Source organism: Pteronotus mesoamericanus, unplaced genomic scaffold (genome assembly GCF_021234165.1).
Source record: "Pteronotus mesoamericanus isolate MK-2021 breed Mesoamerican mustached bat unplaced genomic scaffold, CSHL_Meso_final contig_50, whole genome shotgun sequence".
In the NCBI taxonomy this organism is placed as follows: Eukaryota; Metazoa; Chordata; class Mammalia; order Chiroptera; family Mormoopidae; genus Pteronotus; species Pteronotus mesoamericanus.
The window spans coordinates 16,411,814-16,435,301 of NW_026555186.1; the positions used below are offsets into that span (position 1 = coordinate 16,411,814).

The following is a 23,488-nucleotide window of genomic DNA, read 5'->3' on the forward strand; positions in this document are numbered from 1 at the left end:
TCCGGGTCACCCAATTTCTGATGCCCCAGACCCATATATAGATCATCGCTACCCATTCAGAATCCAAATGTCCTCACAACCGCCCCCCCCCCCCTTTCTGGTTTGGGGAAGCAAACTTAAAGGCAGAAGGGGCAGAAACAGCCTAAGGCAATTCCTTCAGTGGCAGAGCCAAGGTTCATGGGCTGACTGATCACTTACCCACTTCCCTTTCATGTTTGAAAACTCTGTAACAGACCATCACAGGGCACAGGGTGAATCATTAGTAAATGACAAAAACATGCCTCTAAACTACACTGGGATTTGTATGTCCAAAGAAGTCCTATAAAATTTAAACAAACTCCTAGAACAGGACAGATAGAATCCACACATTTCCATAAACGAGTTGTGTGGACACCTGAAGATGTCCCAAATCCCTCAAAACTCCCCTCATGAGCACATCAGAGATGGACTGGGACAGGGGTACATTGCTTTATTGCTTATGTTGCACATTCAAATAAATACAATAAACCCCTTTATTAAAAAGTAAGGCACATGAAAAGCCTTCTGTGCAAGTTCCATGTAATTTTAAAATTCCTATTGGCTAATAAAAGTATTTCCACTGTAGAATTAGAGCTATATAGAAAAGCACATGATAAATGTTTTACATGCAGAGTATCCGAACCATTATTATATCTTACCTCATGGCACAAACAGTCCCAAATCAAATGCCTATATGTGAATAACGATATGACTATTGTTATGACTGCAAAAATGTTAATCAGCTTATCCACATATGTACAGTTGGGTCCCCAAATATTAATTATATAAAATCTAAAGGAAGAACAGCAGCTACTGTATCCATGCTCCGTTTCATTAAATGTAAGAGATTTGGCATTTTCAGTCTTTTTTTCCTGCAAGTCATGTTGCTATTTGTAAAAGGCCAGTGTTATACGATGCTGAAGACCATGGAGAGATACTGTTCATATGACACCTGAATCCAGCCATCCTGGTCTGTATCATAGCGTCTGAATATATCCGTCAACCTCTGTGGGGGGGAAAAAACATGGCATTTAGATCTTGATATCAAACAGAAAGAACAAAATGAATTTGGCAGAAAGATATTCAGAAACCCAATTTCAGGAGCATGCGTGTCTTCACACCCTCTGACGGAGACCAGCGCAAGGGAGCACGGGTGGGGGATTTCTGCCCACTTCCCAAGCCAGGCGCCTCCCTTAGAATCTGCCCCCAGCAGGTGATGCTCAATGCACAGTATGGAAGGGCAGGTCTCCCTATACCAGTCCAGGGTCTATTCTGCCCATCATGTTCTCCTGTCTGCCAACCCCCCATTCCAAGGCCCCACCTTAGTCTATTCACAAGCCTGACCATCCAGGTCAGGCCAGAAGCAGAAAGGAGACCACCTGTACCCAACAGCAGAAACAGTCAGGTAAGGGCTGCCCCAGAGGACAGGGCTAGCAGCCACAACAGCTTCTTAAGAATGATAACGCCAAGAGAAGAAATCAATGCCCGGGTTCATCATGACCTTGGTGGCCGGCCAGCTGCTCAGAGCAGGGCCCAGAGAAAGGCTGGAGCCTGGCCAAGTGGGCTGTGCATGCCCTGATCTCCTCAGGGCTCCACCTGTTGTCCTCCAGAGCTGGGGCAGGTGAAAAGGCTACAACAAACAGGGCCTGACACAGGTGACCACCCCCTTGATGACGGCCAGGAGCATCCTAGCATGTGTGCAAAACAACAGAAACCCCAGCAGCACTTAACTCTGGTTTGAAGAACAATGGGCAATCTTTTTTATGTTTTAATTGTATTTTTCCAAGATTCCTACAAGTTTGTTTTTTAAGATTGTATTTATTTTTTTTAGAGAGAGAGGAAAGGAGGGAGAAAGAGACAGAGAAACATCTATCTCTGATTGCTTCTTGCACCCCCTTGTGGTGAGGCTGGACCACACCGCAACCTAGGCACATGCCCTGGCTGGGAATCAAAAGGCAATCTTTCACTTTGCAGGACGATGCCCAACCAACTAAGCCACACCAGTCAGGGCTCTACAAGTTTTCATGTTATTTTGTCAGAAACAATTCTCAAAAAGCCTTTTTTTTTTTTTTTTTTGGAAAAAGGCAGATGAAGGAAAACATTTTGAGGACTTTTTACTTGTGGTCTGCAGCCTTTCTTTTCAATTTCCCACCTCTGTCCAGCACTTAGGGTCATTCTCCAAGTGCGGGTGGGACTAGGGACTGACAATCAAGCCCCAGGAACAGCTCCTGGAGGCAGGGGCTGGCCTGCCCTCAGCCCAGGGGAGCTCCTCAGAGGACCCATCACATTGCCTCAGCTGCTGAGCCTACATGCAGTAACCTTTGCTTAGGCAAAAATATGAGGATCATGTTTACTTATGGGACATAGTCTCAAATGAAAGTCCTAAAGCACATCAGACATAGATCCTAATGAGACTTTTATACTGCGCCTTTTCCCAGAGTGCTCAAACACTGCACACACGTAACTCAACCTCACCAGACCCTGCGAGACAGACAAGGTTGGGCTCTCCCATCTCAGAGATCTGAAGCTTAAGAGTTAACAGACCTGGATCTGGTGAGAGAATGACCCACCAGATTCACTGATAAAGAAATCAGAAACTTCATTTTTACTGACCTATCATTTTAACGAGAAAAAAAAAAATCTGAGAACGATTTTAAATATTCCAAATTACATTTAAAAACCTCATGCTGTTCACATCTTCAGTGAATTCTAAAGCTGACAAGATGGAACCTTAACTTGGATTCAAGTTGCTAGGACTTATCTTCTAGAGACGGGCTCTACTAAAATATCAATGGAAAAAAATTCTCTTTCCATAAGTGGAATCTAATTCAGAATAATGGGGGAGAGGGTTAGAGAGTTATTATAATTCACTGACCATGAGTGATAATTGTTGAATCTGAGTGATGGGCACATGGGTTCATTTTACTGTTCTGTTACTGTTATTTTTTTTTTGCTGTAGGATGGACATCTCAGAAATATGTGGGGAACTGGGACACACAGGGTTCAGCGTGACTCCTGAGTTCCACCAGATGTTGGTTAGGAATTGCACCAACACCCACACAAGGACCCGTGAATTTAGGAGCCAGGCTGGAGATTTGGAACTCACCTCACACAGGAAGGCAGGGCAGAGAGAAAATCACATGGAAAATCTGCCCATTTCCTCAGAATAAAAATACAACAAAGATAGCAGAACATACATGTAAATAACCCACTGGATATCGGGGGTGGGGGGAACCTACCTCTTCTGAATAGACTGCTCTATAACATTTCCAGGGGGAGAAAGAGCACTACTGTGGCACCTCTGTGTAACAGAAAAAAAAGTCACTTCTCCAAAGGAAAGACTAACTGTTAGAAGCTCCAGGAACTAATTTTATATACGCCTGACTCCATTGTATCACAAATTCCAGACTGGTATTTCCTTTTTCCTCCAAAGAGCCCAATTACCTGTAAGACGATGCAGCCCTGGATGAAGTCATCAAAGGCAATCTGTCCCCGTCCTTGTCTGTCAAACTTTCGAATGAGGATGTCGTGAAACTGGTCAGAGAGCCGGTAGCCTTGAAAAGGAATCAGAGTAAATAGAGTGCCAGGAGAGCAGGTGTCTCCTTCAGCACCACACTCGCCCTCCTCCCCCAACAGACCACACCTCTTCCTCTTATCACAATTGATAATAAATGGTCTGGGCTGGGTGGGAAACACATGGTGCACATTCATTCAAAGGCATTCTAAGCTATGTGTCATTCAGCAGCGACCACTGCTGACAGGCCACAGCGTCTTCCTGGAGGGTGAGGCGTAACCGGAGACTGGACCACACCACAGATCGAAGGATCCCTTGAACTTACTAATTCACATCACACCCGCGCTCCACTGGGTGGCCCCACCACAGACCACCCTGCAAGGTAGCCAGGTCAAGTTTGTTAAATGCAATGGGGTGATCATTTTAAAAAGTCCTCCACTGATAGATTTTGTTACATTCATTAACCTAGATATGGAAGTTCTGAACAGTTCAGCTGCCCTGGGTTACTCATTACTAGGGAATATTTTGAAAGATAAAATATTACTGAGGTCTTCCAGTTAAACAAAATGTAAACCTAAGGAGGAAACAAATTAATTCATAGATATTTCCCCCACAGAAATGACCTGATTAGGGAATTAAACATTACAAGGAGTAAGATAGCCTCACAAAGTTCAAAACCACTACAGTTTCAACTAATGTTATGGCAAAGGGTCACTGATTCCATCTTCAACTTACTAGATGTGTCTTGAAAAGATCTCCAGCAGGAACGTGGGTCTGAAGACTTGCAAGCATAGTCCCCTGTGTGGGGGACACCCCCGAGGGCCAACTAAACAAGGGCACCTACTTCCTTCCCCTGCCTCCCCTCTTAATCCCACTACCTGTGTGACCATGGTATCCTTACTTATTCAGGAGACAAGATCCAGGTGCCAAAATATTTTTACTGGTTTTCAGTCTTGCTGCAGTCTTTGCAAGGAAATGTACACCATACTGTCTGAGTGAATTTCACAGTTAATTACCTGTATGAACACTTAACACTTTACTAAAAAAGATTTAAACATGCAAACACGTGATGGTACCTTCTTGAGTGGCCAGCGTGCTTTGCACGTCTCTATGACTTAAATCTAGGTCCCCCTTCTCTGCAAGCTGAGTAGAAGACAGGATGCCTGACCTAGAAAGAGATAGCAAGTCCTGGATGGCTGCCACTCCTCCTGGCCTCTATGATTCTCATCTCTTCACACCAGCACCTGTGCCTGTGGTCAGGTAAGACAGAGGCCCTGGCTTGGAGCTTGTGAGCTTGGGACACAAGGACAAGGCCATGCTCATTTGGATGCTACAGTCTCCTGCCCAGACTGGGAAAGGATAGACAAGAGAGTATCGACTACATAGTATCTCCACAATCTACAGACAATGGAAGCAGCTTGTGTTTTTCCCTGGCATTAACTTCCAGTGACTCTGGTCCTCAATACCTTTGCTGAGAAAAGAAAAGTGAAGAAAATCAGACTGGAAAAATAGATGATGGAAAGAATGATTATCTGAGAGGCCAAAATCTGGAAGCAGTCAGTTCTCTACCAAGTCCTTTCAGTAAAAATCTTTGTAATGATCATTAAAAGGAGGTGCCCTCTGCTTGTGGCCCCCACAGCCTGGGTACCTGGTTGGGACTGGCTGCCCTTCAAACCTGGTGTGCTGGCCACAGGGCCACACACCAACTTGCGAATGAGCACCTTTCTGCTTCAAAATAAAAAGGGGACAAAGCAAATGCAGCATGAAAACAGAAAACAGCTGAAAATGAGTTATGAGTAAATGGAGGTTCATTACATTTCAAAGTTTTCATAATAAACATTACACCGGCTTAGCAGCTGACAGGACCCAGGTGGAGTGGAGCCACCCGTGCCTACCGGCCCTGCCTGCCCGTCAGGGGTCAGAGCTGCCCCGGGGGCCTGCACTGCAGGAGTCAACTCCACCTGCGGAGCTGCGCCTCCAATGCTGCCAGGGGTGAGGGCTGTGCCTCATGCACCTTCTCATTTTCAGGTCTTGGTACGTGGTGTATAGCACATATTAATAAAAATTTCAAAACGAATGGACTGTCAAATCCAGCACGTATGCCAGTCACGCAGCGCTGCCAGGGCCGGCCTGAGACACCAGGATGGAGCTAACAAAGGTCAGAGTGCCAGTTAGGGCTCAATTCCCCAGATTCCCTCATGCATCTGCTGAGCTAAAATTTAGCCCCCTGCTTCCAGAGGCAAGATACTTGTTTTTAGGGGTCAAAACTGAATGAACTTCTTGCTTCTGTGGCACATTTCCTAACAGTTACTACTATTAGGACATAGTTACAGAAAATCTTCCAAAATAATAAATATGGGAAAAGGATGACAATGTTCTTTGCACAGAAAACAAGGCTTAGGAGAAGCCCTGGAAAATCAAGATCCAATCACAGGAAGAAACTTTTTGGTATAAATGAAGAAATGCTACAAAGGATTATTTACTTTCTTTAGAAAAAGCTTGGAAGTCAGGAAAGATCTCAGCACTGGCCGCATGAGGGGCCTGCCAGTTCCTGACCATGTGGCATCTCTGCCTGACCTGCACGGCTCGGCCACAACTGCAGCTGTCCTGGGTCTGACTGGGACTGGGAGGCCCGAGAATTCCAGGGCATCCTCCACATAGGCGTTTCGGCCATAAGCTCCAAGGACACAGTGTTCACAGCACTAGGTTAAAAAAAGAGGGCTCTGAGCCTCACAAGGTTAGAAAATGCTGTGTTCTGCGACTCATGATACCCAAGGTCACTTGACTGGAAATCATTCACAGGATCTGGGTTCCTCCCAAGTTCGTCCCAGCATGGCCAGGCCCCTGGCTCCTTCCCTGCCAGACTCCCCTAGGTCCCCCACCCGTTCCCCCACCTAAGGGAAGAACAAGGTCAACTGCATTCCCCAACTCAGAGAACCTGAGGTCCACATCCTCCCCAAGCTGACCACACAGACTTTCTGTGCCATTCCACAGCCTCCACCTGATATTATGTCTGAGTTCATAAGGCCAGAAAAGAAAATGACAGAAAGAGAAGACAGCCATAAAGCACACGATCAGAGAAAAATGGAGAGGGCAGGACCACATTAACAACTGTAAGAACCAAAATGTAGTTTATATTATTAAAATTTGAAATACCTAGAAAACAGTATATTATAATCTAACTTTTTTTTTCTAGAAGGCATTTATAAGCAGCCTTTTAAGAAAAACACAGGAGTTTTGTCACATGAGCCCAGTGAACAGAGCTGAGTGAAACTGTCCAAATTAGAATTTCAGTGTAACTTCGAACCTTGAACAAGTATTTTGACATTTGTTTTCCCTCTATTAAAAAAAAAAAAAATCACAACTTCCCCTCAGATTCCTGCCTTGGTATCATAAGGCCCACTGATCCACTCAGGAAAGGTACCATGTGCACACTCCTGACAGCACTGCACACACACGCTGACACGCACTTGAGAATGGGAGCTCACGCTAACTAAAGCCCTACCCGAGGCCCGCGACGTGCACTGCAGCTTAAGAGAATCATTTCTTAAGGGCATTTTATCATCTTCCTAAGTATTTTGGTCTATAAGCTGCCCTGCACTATTTTTTTTCACTTATTCACTTTAAACTGTTTCAAAGCCACATTCTCAATGTGCTTGTGATGTCATTCCAATTCAGAAAAGATAAACGATTGCATAGCCCTTATCTCATTTTGGATGAAAAAAATGCATTTAAAAAATAACTGCATAAAAGTCTCCATTAACATCAGGATATAAATCTGGATGATGTAAACAAAAATTCCACATACATTGGGTTAAAAAATCAGTAAGTTGAACACAGTAAAAAGAACTTTAATGATACCTAGGTTCCAAAATGAAACATGCTACACAATCAAGGTAAATGAATTACCAAAACCTGAGAGTGCTTGCTTGAGCTCATTCTTGTCAATCATCCCCGAGTTATCCCGGTCGTAGGTGCGGAAGACATTCTGCCAGTCTGTGATGTACTTCCAGACGCCTGTGAACTCGTTGAAGTTTACGCCAGCCTTGTTCTCGCGGTCAAACATTGCTGAGACAAAAAAGAGCTTGAGTGGCGGCAATGAATGGAATCTCAATGTTAATCACCAAGAAGCACAACCACAGCAGTTACGCCCCACACATCCGGCAGACCTGGGTTCCTCTGGGCCTAGAATAGCACTCAGCCAGTGAACCTCTAAGTGCTGCTGCTAATCATGCTCATTGGCTGTGTCAGGGGCAAGATGGTCTCTGCTGGGAAGGGGAAGGAGCACTATCACCCGCCATAGCCCCCATGAAAAGGAAAGTGCAAGCAAAACACACTATTAGAGTCACAATAAAAAGAATACTTCACACCAAAGTAGGTTCTACAGAAGCGCGACCACTGATGGGTGCTCCCGCTTTGCCAGGAAGACATGAGAGCTAAGTGCCCTTACTCTCAGCTCCTAGTTCTGGACATAGCGCACAGGGTCCCCTCCATTCCCCAGGACTGACATACTCCAGTGGAGGCCACTTCAATGAAAGAGACTCTACGTAGGGGTATCCAACCTTTTGGCGTCTCTGGACCACACTGGAAAGAGCTGTTGTCTTGGGTCGCACATTAAATGCATTGTGACACGCAATCAAAAGAAAATCTCATCATGTTTTTAGTAAATTTATGATTTTGTGTTAGCCCGCATTCATAGCCATCCTGGGCTGCATGCAGCCCATAGGCTACAGGTTGGACACCCCTGAAGTCTACTGGCTTTGCTCTTATTTTTCAAAAGATGGAGATTTTATTTTTTTTAGAGAGAGGGTAAGGGAGGAAGAGAGGGAGAGAAACATGGATGTGCAAGAAAAACATCGATAGGTTGCCTCTCACATGCCCCTAACCAGGGACCTGGCCCACACCCAGGCATGTGCCCAATTGGAAATCAAATTGACAACTTTTTGATTTGCTGGCAGGCACTCAACACAGAGCCACAGCAGCCAAGGAGGGACTCAAGCCCTGCCTTTCATTTTTAAACAAATCAGCCCAGCTCCAGGTCCAAATACAAAAGAACCTAAAACTATATTTACATAAAACTACAAAATGGCTAAAATATATGTATATAAAAACTCAGTCTGAATTACTGCCATAAGGAAAATAATAAATCATTTGGTGTCTCTTCAGGTAAGGAACTTAATGTGAGCCTGTAGAATGAGGGCTCCTGGCTTGGTCAGAAGTACATTATATTCAGTGAAATTTCACGTAACAAAAAACCAGGGGATTCCTCCAGTCTGAGGTCACATAGGATAAGGATTGTGTGTGGAACACGCAGTCCAGTGTGTGCATGAAACCTTCAGGGTTGGCAACTGAAAGGGCAGATCAGATGTAAACTGATAGTAAAGAACCAGCCCCAGCCGGGTGACTTGGTTGGTTGGAGCATCATCCCATATACGCAAAAGGTTGCTGGTTAGATTCCCAGTCGGGGCACATACTTAGGTTTCAGGTTCAATCCCCAGTCAGGGCAGGTACAGGAGGCAACCGATGGATGTTTTTCTTTCTCTTTCTCTCTCTCCCTCTCTCTCTAAAATCAATAAATGTATCCTTGGGCAAGGAATTTTTTTTTTTAAGAGGAGAAGGGAGGGAGAAAGAGAGGGAGAGAAACATCAACATGTGGTTGCTTCTCTCGCGCCTCCTACTGGGGACCTGGCCTGCAACCCAGGCATGTGCCGACTGAGAATCAAATTGGTGACCCTTTGGTTTGCAGGCCAGCACTCAGTCCACTGAGCCACACCAGCCAGGTCCTTGGGCAAGGATTTAAAAAAAAAAATCAGTGAGGGGACAGAAGGGCAGGACGAAGGCCCACCTCTAACTAGAGTTCTGGGAGAATAAGCTAAGAAGCACATGCCGTTCCAAGCAGCCCACACCTGTCTGCCTGCACAGGCAGGATGCCAGCACCTTTACTTACATATGATTGACCTGACAGTCACGGGATTAAATGGAGTCCAGGTGCCTGAAAACAAAGAGGAACTAAAGTAAGAGAAAGCGATTTGTACCTTTATTAATTTTTGCACTCAGTAAAAACAAAGTAAAAGAACATGTTTTTAACGTGGAGGAAAAGCAGTATTTCTGCCCATCCCTCATTTGTATAAAAAGAGCTCATTTTTCCTTTTGTATACACAATTGTTTCAGTTCTGGGCAACACACAGAGACCTACCCGCGACCTCTGAGCGGTGCTGGGCTGGAGAGTCTGCCTGTGCCATACCTCACCCTCAGGGGCAGTGGGCCCTGGAGCACCCCCAAAGTCCACACCCACCCAGCTCAGGGTTCGTCCAGGCTTCTCCCTCTCATATGTGCCCCTCCAAACACATGGACATCCTCCACCCAACTCCTCCCTCCTCTTTAAGCCTCGGGTGAAACGCGTCCTCAGGGAGCCTTCCCTGAATGCCCACATTCCAGGTAGCTACGTTAAATCCATCTCTTCAGCTCATGCCTTCTGACCGCCCCTTCAGAACACCTGCAATGGTCATTACTCCAGAAAGGATGGTCCGCCCAAGAAAGCAGGGGCTCACATGTCCCCACCCAGGCCTGGCACACATCAGCGCTGGATACACCTTTGTGCAGGCTTCACAGACCTCTGGGGGAAAGGTGGGCAGGAGTACATACATAAAGTATAAGGAAAAATCAGTATTATTGGAAACCAGTACAAACGCAAAACTACGTTACAGGAAAATTCCAAACACACGGCAGGATCACTGCTTCACCCATGCCTGCTGTCCCCTCCCTCCCTCTTAGTGGCTCCACGCACTGAACTGGGTTTCACAGAAGATAACCCACCACTGACCAGAAGCCAGGAACCACAGGCCCCCACTGGAGTCCCTTCCTTCCTTTGTGCTCCCACCACCTGACACAGTCTAAGTGACCACAGGAGAAGAGTTGTGAGTGAGGGTGGAACTGAGCTGACTCCGCAGAGCTGGAGCTGTTAGTCCACCTCGACTGCGCATAGCAACCCCGGGCTGTCAGCAAATGACTTGGTTGAACAAGTGTTAGACAAAACAGTACAAGTAAACTAATTAAATAAGGCCACACACACAGGCACTCTGGCGGTGAGGACCAAGGGCCCCGACAGACAGAAGTGGAGTGTACAGATGGCACACCCCAGAGAGGCAGGCCCAGAGGACCAAGCCGTGCTGGGGGCTCTGAGAAGTGAAGGGTCTGGGGCCGAGTCCATGATGGAGGGGCCTAGAATGCGGAAGAAGGCTCCAGATGTCCACTGGTCCTCCTTGTTACCCAAATGGGACCTGACTCTTCACAGAAACTAGGGGGACAATAACAGCCAACAGGTAACGGACTCTCAGTCCTGTGGCCTGATTCCCAGGCTTAACATCAAAGCTTAACAACCCACAATGAAGCCGAAATGCCACAACGTGCAGACATATTAGTTTTTGGTTATATTAAGCATTCAATGTACCTGAGTGTCAGCCTGAAAACCTAAACATTTCATAAAACAGTTTCCTGTAAGAAAACACACTGCAATGTAATCAGGCATATTCAACAGCACTTGCTGAAGGCAGAGGACACATCCTACAGCTGGGTTTTTTCCACAAGCCCTTCACCTCCAGCGAACCTCTATCCCAGGTTTCCTGGGCAAGCTGCAACTCAAACATTCCCATTCGCTCTTCCCAGTAACAGATGTGTCCAGAAACATCAGAACCACCCAGCTTGCAAAAGATTTCCTGTCAGACTTTTACATGGAAATATATGTTCATTGTATTCTAAGTCTTGTCTCAACTTCACCTCAAAGAAAAAAAAACACAAAAACAAAAACCCCAGAACACTATTATTTCTCCTGTAAACGGAGTACACAACCTTTCACCCATAATTTGAAAACCGTGCTAAAACCTGAACCAACGCCACACGAGTGGCATGCTTATGAACAAGCTGCATTCTGCAGGGTGCTCGGTCACCATCAGGGGCTTCAGCATTTTTCCACTGAAACTCCAAGCACACAATTGATTTTAGGAATTTGTATCTGCTCTGCAATAACATTGCGTTGGCCAAAAAGTCCATATGGTTTTTTCTGTAAAATAAAAGATCCACTTTTTCATTTTCACCAATGACTTTATTGATTTGGATATTTTGAGTATGTTGGCTCTCTGGCACGTGGTATAATGTTGATTGTTGTCAATTAATGTCTTGATTTGATTGCTATCAACTTCAGTTGGTCTACCTGATCATGGAGCATTGTCAAGCAACACGAAACTTCATAACCATTTTTAAAATGTTTGATCAGTCACAGCACCTTCTCCGTACACTGCACAAATCTTTTTTTTTTGCGTTTCAGTTGCATTTTTACATTTCTTGAAATATTAAAACATAACATGCCGAAACTGTTGCTATTTTCTTCTATCTTCAATATTAAAATAGCTACATAAAAATTCACCAGCATTGTTAAGTTTTCAAAACAAATGCTGATATGGTAGCTGTCACAATACAATTTAACAAAATTGTCTCAGATGAAGTTAAAGACAACTAAGTGGTACTAGAGTCACCTTAGAGAAAAAAGACAAACTTTTTGGCCAACCCCATATATCATCTTTTTACTCTTCAAAGAGTTTTCTCTCTTGTAATTATGTCCTATTAACCAGAAACTTACATTTTGGTTGACGAAGACTTCGGTAATGATGAGGGGTTAGGTCTTCACAACTTCTCACATATGTACAACTGAAATACCTAAGTACTTGCAATCTTTTTGAGGGGAAAAGCAAGACTTTTCCCATCATCACTGGCGATCTCTGTGCGCTTTCCTACAGCAAACCCAGAATCCACCCTTCCTGGGCTTTTCTGCCAGAGGAACCTGTGAGGAGAGGGTGGAAGTGCCACAGGCCCTGGACGCCTTTCAACACATGCATTTGCGAGAACTTTGTTGCCTCCTTAGATTCAGCAAAATCCCATGTTTTACCAGTCATCTTCAGTTACAGCTTCAAACAGCCGTGACTGGAAATATGGCCTTTCTGAAAATCCATCTGAATACTGAGCAACAGCACAACAATGCCTATATCCTTTGATCTGAAAAATGCCTCTTCTAGAAACTTGTTTTATGAAACTTTGGGTCCAATGACTACAGTAGTGACATTAATGAAAATTAAAACAATTTAAGTGTCTAACAGTGAACACTGTAAACTCCATTCCGGTAGATCCAACAGTGTCTTGCAGTTCTGGACCAGGCAGGGTGGGACAAGTTAGGAAAGGGATCTCAACTTCCAGTTGTCCTCTTTTTACACCCAAAGACACTGAGGCCAAGAATGCCGTGACCTGCCCTAGCTCATGCAGTAACCTGTCGGCAAAGTCAGGTAACCCAATCCCAACCTTCCTTATTTTTATCTGAAACCCTGGTTGGCAAGTTTCTAGGAAGAGCAGATGTGACAGGCTGTACTGAGCATCCCCAGACCTCCCTCAGGCTCTATAAATAGCTAGGATGACAACACTCACGGTCAGTTTGGTAGCACGAAAGGACAGAAAGTAAAACCAGCAGAGGGAAAGGCACTGGGACAAGTCTAGGGACACCAACACAGCTTCCAGAGCGCCACATGCAGTCACACAGGACAAGCCTGATCTTCCAGCAACAGGCCGATGACACATGTGAAGTGCTGTCAACCAGAGAAGCTCCCCTGAGCCAGGGAGTCCAGGGTTTCTCTTGGGGGTCAGTTACTGAAGCTCCTGATGCCCAGAGAGAAGACAGGTGCTTGCCATCACCAAACTCCATGTGAACTTTCCAGGTAAACGGGTATAATGCGCTTATGGCCCTCAGTGGGCGAAACACTCTTAACAGTCAGAACGTTCCAGAAGCAGCCCGTCATCCAACAGGCCCTGCCTGCTGAGTCAGCCCTCAGCCTCATGCAGGCAGATGGGGTTGCAGGTGAATCTCACCCCCTCTGCTGTATCTGGGCAACAAGCATCATCACCCACGACACTGGGATGGAGCAGGACAGAGATGCAACTGCAGAGACGGTCTGCTTGGATGGTCTCATTTCTCTCATTCTTTCAAATATGGGATCCCCAAGAAAGCTGGAACTCTATTTTGATATAAATGCCTTAAAAAGAATATACACATTATTACTTTTTAAAGCATAGCTAAAAACGCCTCCTCAAAATACATCAATGTCTTATGTTAAGGCAAACCTCAAAGCACAAAAAAGAGGCCTGAGCAAAATTAACTTCCCTTAATTTCAAAAAATTGTGTGAAAGTAAAAAAAATATATAAGTACCTAAAAGTCAAGGTAGTTTGTGACACGTTATTTTAAAATGAAGGCACAAGAACAGTCCCCTCTCTCTTCAACCCATTGGCCACACCTGTCCTGAAAGCAGTCATTTCTGGAGGCTTTCCTACAAAGGACTCAGTGTGTGGGACCTACAAAAGTCCTTTTCCAAGATGATCTCAGCTCGACTTTAAACAGAGAGCACTCCAAACCACAGGTCTGACTGACGTGAAAGACCATGCTGTTCTGTAACTCCAGGTTTTCACCAGCAGTGAACTAATAATTTCCTGAAATAGCCCAACAGCCTAGTTCTAATATGAAAACAGAAGCCTATTCCTGGGGAGAAAGATCGGAACTGAAAGTAACTCAATCATATCCGCTACAGGGATTTGAGAAGCAAGGAGAACAGACATTTTCTATCGGTTAGCAACTGGGCCCTTGTTGAGGAGAAAACAGCTACAAAAATGGTTACAGAAGATGAAGAGAAAGGAGCACATCAAAGAAAAAGAAATGCTGTTTAAAGGGAGGGGAGCAGCAGCAGCGCAGGAGGAAAGGGGTCTGAAGCATGGGGGTATGGAGTCCACCTTACAGGGAGGAGAGGTGGGCATTCTAGGCAGCAGGAACAGAGATTCAAGGCCGGGGTGGACGCCACAGGGCACCAGAAGCATTTGGCCGCCAACATGAAAAGACAGGTGGGAAAGCACCAGGGTCAGCAAGGGCCTGAGGAGCAAACCCGAGGCAACCGCAGAGGTGCTCCAGCAACACACTTCTGGATTCCAATCCTGACTTTGTAATGTGAGAGCTACAAGGGACAAGCAAAGTGGTGGTAATACTGTTACCTACTCTGTGACGTGTGAAAGGACTAGAAATCTATACTCATTAATTGCCTGCCTTGCTGCAGAAATAACTTAAAGAAGTTTACAAAGCCCTGGCCAGGTAGTTCAGTTGGTCAGTGCTGTCCTGCTATGCCATGGCTGTGGGTCCAACCCCCGGCCAGGGCACAGACAAGCAGCAGCTAATGAGTGCATAAATAAGTGGACCAGCAAAGCAATGCTTCTCTCTCCCTTCCTCCCCACCCCCCGCCGCCATCCCTCTCTTAAAAAAGAAACCAATAAATTAAAAAAAAAAAAAAAGTTTATAGAGACAGTCAGTCATGAGAGTAAATTTGCATTATGTTGGCCAAAAGTAGGAAGAAAGTGAGGAGCCTAAGGCTACTCCATGAGGTTCACCTCCTAAACTCTAAATTCTTGTTACCACTGAATCACAAATTTAAATAAATTTTTAGCAGCTAATTTGAAAAAAGCCTAATTGCTTAAAAGACTGTGCTTGTAAAATACAAACAAGACAGAACAATCAGCACAGCTGCTAAACACACAAGAATTGCCATGTTCCCAGGGAGAAGTGAAACGGCCATTTCTCTGGGGCTGCCCCAGAGGGCACAGTGACAAGGCCACCTCTGTCAGGGGTAAATGACTGCTTCGTGGGGCCAGTTTAATGGCCCCAACAAAAGCTGAGGGAATCCCACAGGGCAGTCAATTCAAGAAAAGTGACTCCAGCTGCGAGATGGGCACCCATACACACTGGGTAAACTAGGTATTGATTTCAAAGTATCTTAGGAAGCTGGGAACGACCATCCTCTCAACAATCCTGTTAAAATTCTCTCTCAGTCAAGCAGGCTCCTGGTTGAGATTGAGTAGCAGCGGAGTTCAAGACTATGTTCTGACAGAGCAAAGAGCCATATGCTCCAATAGCAAGCGTAACCAGGTGGCGGTACTGACACCTGCAGTGAAGAGGCAGGAGCCTAGCCTTTAGGTCTGAACAGAGGGTCCCCCACTCACACCTGCAGGGCTCCAACAGTGCTGGCTGTGGGACAAGGTTTGTTAAGTGCCCAGCACAGTGCCCATGTGCAGTGGACGCTCACTAGGTGGTAACCATCATTATCGCTGTCATGAGGGAAGAAAAGCCATCCAAGACTCGGGGTGGCTCTTTGGCCAGTTAACAGTGGCAGTAACACTACTATCCCTCTTCCTTCACCATTTACTATCCCAGTAACTACGGGACACAAACCCAGAAAGGTCAAGTCCTTGCTCAAGGTCCCATTCCTAGAACTGGTTGAGCCAGGGTGTGAATCCAGGCAGGCTGACCCCCACAACCCCACTGAGCCCACCCAAGGTGGACAGATTTAGAGTATCTGACCCTCAGTCCCAACTGAGCAGGCTTCCCACAAACCCTAAACCTGGGAGGCACTCTCCAAACTTAATAGCAAACGGACAAAAAGGAGATGTCCAAGTGGATCACGAACCAGACCTCCCTCACTGGAAAAGAACTCAAAACAAAAGACTTACCCCACGGGGCACTCTCACTGTCCTGGCCAACATCATTAATATCCGGCCACAACTGACATATGATGTGAAGAAATCATCCATTTTGTCAACATTTACAAAGTTTTAAGCCAGGATTTGCCAGATTGTAGCCTGCTGGATTCCAGGTGCTCTGGACATCTTTCATCTTTCTAGTAACCCTGTCTTCTACTTGCCCTAACGTAACTCAAGCACTGGGGACACAAATTAAAAATAAAAGGGGGTTAATAATAATAATCAGAAAAGAATCAAGAAGGCACAACTGTCAAGGCAGAAGTAATGAAATTCATTACTTTTCTGAAAACTTTATAAATACACGTGAAGTTGTACAGCAACATCTGTGACCCACCCATGTTAAATACTGGAAATAAAGTCAGAGGTATCTACCCTTCTACAAAGTAAATGTACTAATGTAAATACAAATCTTCAGCTCCATGCAAATCATGAAGCAATAAAATACACTGAGTTCCTGTTATGTGCTAAGAGCGAGGGGCACGTGCCTTCTTTAAGCCCATCCCCCATAGGAGGCAGGGTTGGCACTCTCGGTCTTTTCCATTCCCTAGTCCAGTCTTTCTACATCCAACTGCTTGCCACTAATAAAAACGAACCTTTCAACATTTTTATAACATCTTAAAATCAATCCCCTTTCTAATATATTTCTAGTGGGAAGGCAAACTACAAATTTAAGAATCAGAAAAAACAGTGCATCTGAGGGATTAAAAAGGGACAACACAGGACAATTATTAAAGCCTCTAATAGTACTGTCATGGATTAATCATGTTGAAACCAGCAAGAACTCAACTCCATGTGGAGAGCCACAACACACCACGCCCAAGAGCTGTAACCCTTATCCTTGTGTGAATGCCTGTAAGTCTGCCACTGACAAAGCCACCTCCCCACAATCTGGTGGCCTCTGGGACATTCGTGACCCTGTCCAGCAGGGTTGCAAAGGTCAGTTATCTAAGAAATCCAATGATCTTCAAGATACCTGAAGGATATCTGCTGTACGAAGCTAAACTTCTATCCCTCCCTAGAACCTACACCTCCAACCTGCACTTCTCAAACTGCAGCTCTTTATGCGGACCCACCGTTGTTCCACAAGGCACTGGGAGCAGCACTGACAACACAGTGCCGCTTGGCAAAAAAAGTCAGAACCACCTCCAGCACATCCCAATGATAATTGTGTCTACCGGCTTGCAGTTCAGAAGTCTTGATGGCCAAGTCCCACTCACCGTTGGACAGTGCTTGCTGAAGCTCATTGTCGGATATCACACCGCTCCTGTCTTTATCAACCCTACAAAATCAAGACCAGTTCACCTGGTGATTAAAAGGGCACAAAAGTAAACTATACAAGGACAAACATTTAACCCCACTGAGCATCCTACATTAATTCTGGCACGATTCTCCCCATGGAGCTTTCACGTTGTTTTGCTTGGGACTAAGGAAACACTGGAGTTCCTCTCTCATCCTACACTCCACCTGCCAAAGTCCATGTTGGTTCCCAAGACTACTTCTTCGATTCTCCCTTGGACTGAGTTCCACCTGTACCCGTTTCTCTTGTTCACAAACAAGAAAAGATTTTCTCAATCAGGTCATTGCCTAGCCATGCGTCACCCAAGTTTCTGTCATTTATTCACTGGAAGGATGGCCTCGGACAGAAGCAGTTCAGGTAAAGATCACCTGTCCTGGCAGGTACCATGCCCCAGCTTCTTTCCTGGCTGCTGGCATTTTAATAGCGCTGGAGAAGAGTCTTGTTTCTGTTTATCTAAAACTAGCATCGCCAGGAGAATCTGCCGAAGCAGCAAGAGCCCACCCCTCAACTGAGGGATTTGGGGTGTTAGGGGGAGGAGTGAAGGCAGGGCGTCTTCTTCAGCAGGTTCCACAGCTCGGGAGAAGTTCGGCTCCAAGGAGGATCCAGAGACAGAAGGGGGCAGGGCAAGGGACAGGAGGGGAGGAAGGAGAGTGAGCAGAGCGGTGGTCTCGGGAGAGGGCTGGGTTGGAGGGGAGGATGGGACAGGAGGGGAGGATGGGGCAGCAGGCCAGAAGGGCCTGGAGAGACAGGCGGAGGGGAGAGACCAGGGAGAGACTGGGGGCAGGCCAGAGTGAAGGCTGGAGAAAGGCCGGGGTGGGGGTGTGGGGGGAGCGATCGAGGCCGGGGAGAAGCGAAGGGAGAAAACTGAGCAGGAGGCTGTGAACAAGCTGGGGCGAAGCCGGAGTGCAGGCTGGGGAGAGGCCGGGGATTGGTGGGTGGAGAAGAGAAGGCCGGCGGGCTCCCGTAAGCGCCCGCACGCCGCACCTCACCTCTGGAAGACGTTCCACAGGAAGCTCTGGTCCGGCAGCGCCGCGCCCATGGCTGGGCCGGGGCTGGGGCCGGCCCCAGGGCCCGGGCGGTAGGGGTAGGCGGCCATGGGCCCAGGGGTGAGGCTAGGCTGGGGAGTCGGAGGCGACAAGAAACGCCTCAGGGTAGCTGCACTTCCGTCTCTGCCGGGGGTGTGGCCTGGAGCTTACGCCACTTCCGGAAGAAACCGGAAGTTCGTGTCTCCGAGACGGTCTCGGGGCCTGACACTGCCAATCCCTTTGAGGCCCCGCTTCCTTGTTCTCGGCCTCTTCCGGGTTCGCGGTACCGCCCACGTCAGCTCCGCAGAGGGCACGTGGAGAGTGGAACGGGTTCCACTCTGGTTCGTTCAATTCCTGCACCAAAAGGAAGTCATGAAAGCGAATGTGACCGAGTGGGGAACGCGTTCGGCACACTGTTGCGCTTCTGTGGGTTTTCCAGTCCCTGTCCCAGCTCGCTTCCTCACGGCCTGTCACCAGGGCCCCTTTCCCGAGCTTCACCAGCGACTCAGTGCTTGCGGACCCGGGACTCCTCACGCTCCTCGCCAGGCTGTCCCCTTCTCCCAGTGGCAGGCACTGCCATCATTGGACGGTCGTGCGGCTCTGAGCGTTTTTAGCGAGGTCCCCGCTTAAGGGCACTCACTTCCCCGTCCTGTCCGCCAGCCTCGCCCTCCCTGCCCACGTCCGGACGCAGAATTTTCTGGGTGTTCGTAGACTTCCGGCTTCGCAGGTTTTTAGATTCCTGATTCAATGATCGCTGACTAGTTGGGAAACATACCAGAACGTGGAAGGGACGGGAGCCAAGAACATGGCCTTTTATTGGAGGCACCTGAGACTTTGCTCCTTGTGGACACGAATCTATTATTCAGCACTCTGGGCACAGCTGCAGATCTGACCAGCGATCATTCTCCCAACTCTTACCTTCTGCCCCACTTAACACGGGCATACATGCTGGAGAGTTCGCTCAAATTCTACAAAGAAATTAAGATACCCTGTGACTTTGGCATTCCCCCGCGGTATTAATCCTTAAACTTTTTCAACAATGTGGGTTTTTTTCCTCATGCCTCAATGAATTAAGTAATTTCTAGTTTTTCCACATAAGTATTCACATCACTTGCTGTACAGTCCTTTCTAGATTTTCCATAGCTCTTTGATCTGTAGTTTTTGAAGTCCATTTTTATATCCCATCTCTGGCTCCTTTCTTGTCCTCTAGATCTCTACAAATTAATAACCACGATTTTCCAACCCAATGTGTAAGTTTGTTTCCTAGTACAATGTGCAGAGGGAAACTTAAAGAGACAACTCGGTGGCTGCAGGGGGCCCTTGCATCCCTCTCTCCACAGTGACACTGGCCCCAAGTCTCCAGCCTTGACTGGCACAGCCAACACCATCTGTGGGACTCAAAAGGACGGCAAACTACTTTAGTTCCTGGGGCACGGGGCGGGGGGGGGGGGGGGGGCGGGCGGGGTGGTGATTCATTCAAGGTAAGAATCACTTACTGGATACTTACAATAAACTAGAATTTACCCTAGTGTTTAAGTGTTAGTTTATGTAATCCTCATGTCAGCACCTGGTTGCAAGGTATTGCACCAAGGTCCACATTTTACTGATGAGAAAACCATGGCTGGCCTAAGGTCAAATGGGCAATTTACTCTGCTTTTTTGGCATTACCTCAGTGGTGGCAAGGCTGACTCTTAAAAGGGAGATTAATTACAGGAAATGAAGGTTTGTAGAAATATCATCCCTGCCCCATGTATACCCATATAAATGTACAAATGCACCTTGAAAGGATTCAGCGACTGGCCTGGTGCACTCACAAATCATGCAGCCTCAGTCCCTGCCTTCACGGCACCCCTCATCTCTAAGGAACCGCTGACTCCGTGAGGCTGAGCAAAGCACGTAGGTTGCACACCTGTGCTGCACTGTTAGGGCACAACCAAGCCTTCACATCATTGCCATTGATGAGGGGTGTTGCCTGGGGTCCTGTGACCACATTACAAAGAAGTACAGCAACAATGGAGACCACCTTCTGCCAACAGAAAGAGGCAAATCATCTCCTGCCCCGGGTCCTGCTGACTCAGTCATTTAAAGTATTGATGTGCTTGCCACTATCTCCTCGCCAATCTCGGGATTCAGTTCCCTCCTAACCAGGTCTGTTCTAAACTTTCCATTTAGATGGTGCTCCTGGATGGAGGAGGAAAGGAACTGAAAGACAACACTGCTTTCTTCTGTACATGAGGGAGTTACCCACAATGTATCAAATCTCAGACCCATCTTTCCTTTTAGTCTAATTTCTCTGCGCTAATTGGGAAATACCTCTTTTATTATCCTTAGAATTTTTCTAAACATTGGTTCTGTCTGGATGCTGGAATTCCTAACACTTTCCAGGGTCCACCCTCTTGTTCATTCTGCCTTTGGCATGCAATTAGTCCTCTACAGATATGTTAAACAAATGGAAGACTGAATTTTGTATGTATGTTACCTTAATAGATTACCTATGTCTTTTCTCATCAGCTGCACTGTGACATTTGCAAAATGTATTACTTTCCTTTTTCAGTCACTTTCCCTTTTATAGACTCTAGTGCAGAATTTTAGGGGACAGAGCCCACCACACCTAGCCTTCCCCCTCCTTCCCAACCAATCTTCTTGTCAGAATTCAGTATGAAAGCGTATGCCCTACCACTTTTTGTCAGGCTTTTTACTGAGTAGTGGTCAGTTTATCAAATATATGCTGTTTTCTTAGATACTAGCAAATGCCTACATTAGCACTGGCCAGTAGAACTTTCTGCAAAGATAATTGTTTTATATACAATGTCCAATGTGGTAGTTACTTGCCACGTGTGGCTACTAAGCACTTAAAAATGGATCAAGGTGGCTTAAAATGGAATTTTAAATTTTATTTAGTTTTAATGAACTTAAATGTAAATAGCCATGTGGTTATAGATATTGCTATGGCAGTGCAAGTCTGGATATTTTACTGTGTCTTACCTTTTGGTTCTTTTTAATCCATATTAGAAATTATCCTCATCATCTCTTGGGCATTATTCTATTTTCTTTATATTTTGGCTCATACTTTTTTACTTATCTGGTTCATCAATTCACCTAACACAGATGGGTTCATTTAGAAACTGTGAACACATTTTATAAACCTTTCCAGTGTGAAATATTCTGTCCAATGGCTCCTTAACTAGAGGAGTTCCATGGAAACTTACATTTCCAGACTATCCACTCACTGGTGGTTTTCTTGGTCTCAGAGTACTCATGAAAATAGTTCGGAGGTTTCTGGTTCAGAAGGAGCAGACAGAAATAAGGAAACCATGGCATTTATTTCTTTGAATCCTAATTGGCCCTTTTATTGTTACCCTATTGTACTTCACGGGTACCTGTGCTAGCTTTTAATTCACTGTCCTAATACTTAAATGTTGCTCAAAAGCCTATATTAACACTTCCACTTAGTTTACAAAATTCTCTGGCATATACTTTCTCATTAAATCTACTGGTTGGGATGAAGCTGTCTGCAGTAGTCAGTTGTTTTTCTACCTGTTTTCTCCTGTAAATTACCTCCTCCATGTTTGTTGGATCACATCATTCCATGCAGGTAGGTGGTTTTCAGAGTTGTGGTCCTTGGACATGAATTCCTTAACAACCCCTCAATGTGATTACCGTGCACACTCAAGTTCCAGAACCACTGTATTAGGGATTGCCAAATGGTGATCTTCAAATCCTATTATTCCTTATTTATTTATAGGAATTCCTCTGTAAAGAATTTTCCCTAGCTCTGGCTGGTATGGCTCAGTGGATTGAATGCCAGCCTGAGAACCAAAGTGTCGCTGGTTCAATTCCCAGTTAGGGCACATGCCTGGGTTTCCCCAGCAGGGGATGCTTGAGAGGCAACCACACATTGATGTTTCTCTCCCTCTTTCTCCCTACCTTCCTCTCTAAAAATAAATGCACAAAATCTTACACACACACACACACACACAAATTTTCCCTAATTAACTGGGTTATCCTGAATTGCAATTTGTAGAGAAAAGGCAGGATAATTGTTAATTTTCCTTTAATTGTCTATTTTCAGTGTTAGGAATTTTTTAATTGATTGATTTTAGGGAGAGAGAGAAATGTTGATTTGTTGTTCCACTTATTTATGCATTCATTGGTTATGCTTCTCATATGTGCTGTGTGACCAGAGAGCAAAACACCTGCAGTCTTGGTGTGTAGGGACAACACTCTTCACCAAACTGTGCTACGTGGCCAGGGCTAGGCATTGTTTTTAATACATTCAATGTTTCCATTGGATGCTATCATTATTGCTTGCTGGCTCCTGTGCACCCTCTGACATGGTCCTAGTGGTCTTTGATGGTTTCCTGGCTCTCTGAATCAGAAAACAATTTGGGTTCATCTTACACGTTTCCTCCCTCAGCCCAGGAATCAGCAATTCAAGGAGCCCTCGTGTCTTTCTGTGGGACATGGTACGCAGGCCATGGTCCCGGGGCTTGGGGTATCCACTGCTCCTAGGGCAGAGCTAGGAAATATGTGTATTTTAGAAGAACAAAGAATGAGTTTACACTTACATTTCTGTACCAAATTTAATAATAGGGCTTTCACCTGATTTTGAGTTTCCTTTCTTAAAAAATCTTAGTGTTAACATTAACATAATTACTTATTAGCTTTAACTTACACAATTTCAAAAGATAAATACCAACATTACTACAATAATGATGCTACTGAATGAAATGTAGGACTTCTTAGTGGCTCTATTTGTTGTTAAGATTCCAGTTTACTAAAGTTGTAGACTCAGTGCCACTTGAAATAACATTTTCATTTGTGTGACTGTCACAGCTAGATTTGCAGTTGGGTTGCAGACACTTCATGCTGTTCCTCAGCACTCACCAGATCTGTGCAGCCCCTTGCTTCTTGCCCCAAGAGCCTGCAACTCTGCCTGAGGGCTTTCTCTTGTGGCAGAAGTACGGCATGGGGCAGGGCCAGTTTTAACACCCTGGAGGCAGGCCTCAACCATGAAACAC

General features: G+C 45.8%; 1 protein-coding gene across 2 annotated transcripts; it reads right to left on the reverse strand.

Moving 5' to 3' along the window:
* Positions 1-454: 454 nt before the first annotated feature.
* Positions 455-19,102, reverse strand: PDCD6 (programmed cell death 6). 2 transcript variants are annotated; one of them, XM_054578370.1, is made up of 6 exons: positions 18,432-19,102; positions 17,363-17,424; positions 9,480-9,524; positions 7,448-7,600; positions 3,463-3,572; positions 455-1,024 (listed from the first exon to the last, which is right to left on the reverse strand). In XM_054578370.1, exons 1-6 carry the CDS (start codon positions 18,536-18,538, stop codon positions 926-928), a joined length of 576 nt encoding a protein of 191 aa, XP_054434345.1. In that variant the 5' UTR covers positions 18,539-19,102; the 3' UTR covers positions 455-925. The 2 variants fall into 2 exon arrangements, with proteins under 2 accessions (XP_054434345.1, XP_054434344.1); XM_054578369.1 differs by having other exon boundaries at positions 457-1,024; positions 7,442-7,600; positions 18,432-18,983.
* Positions 19,103-23,488: the final 4,386 nt, after the last annotated feature.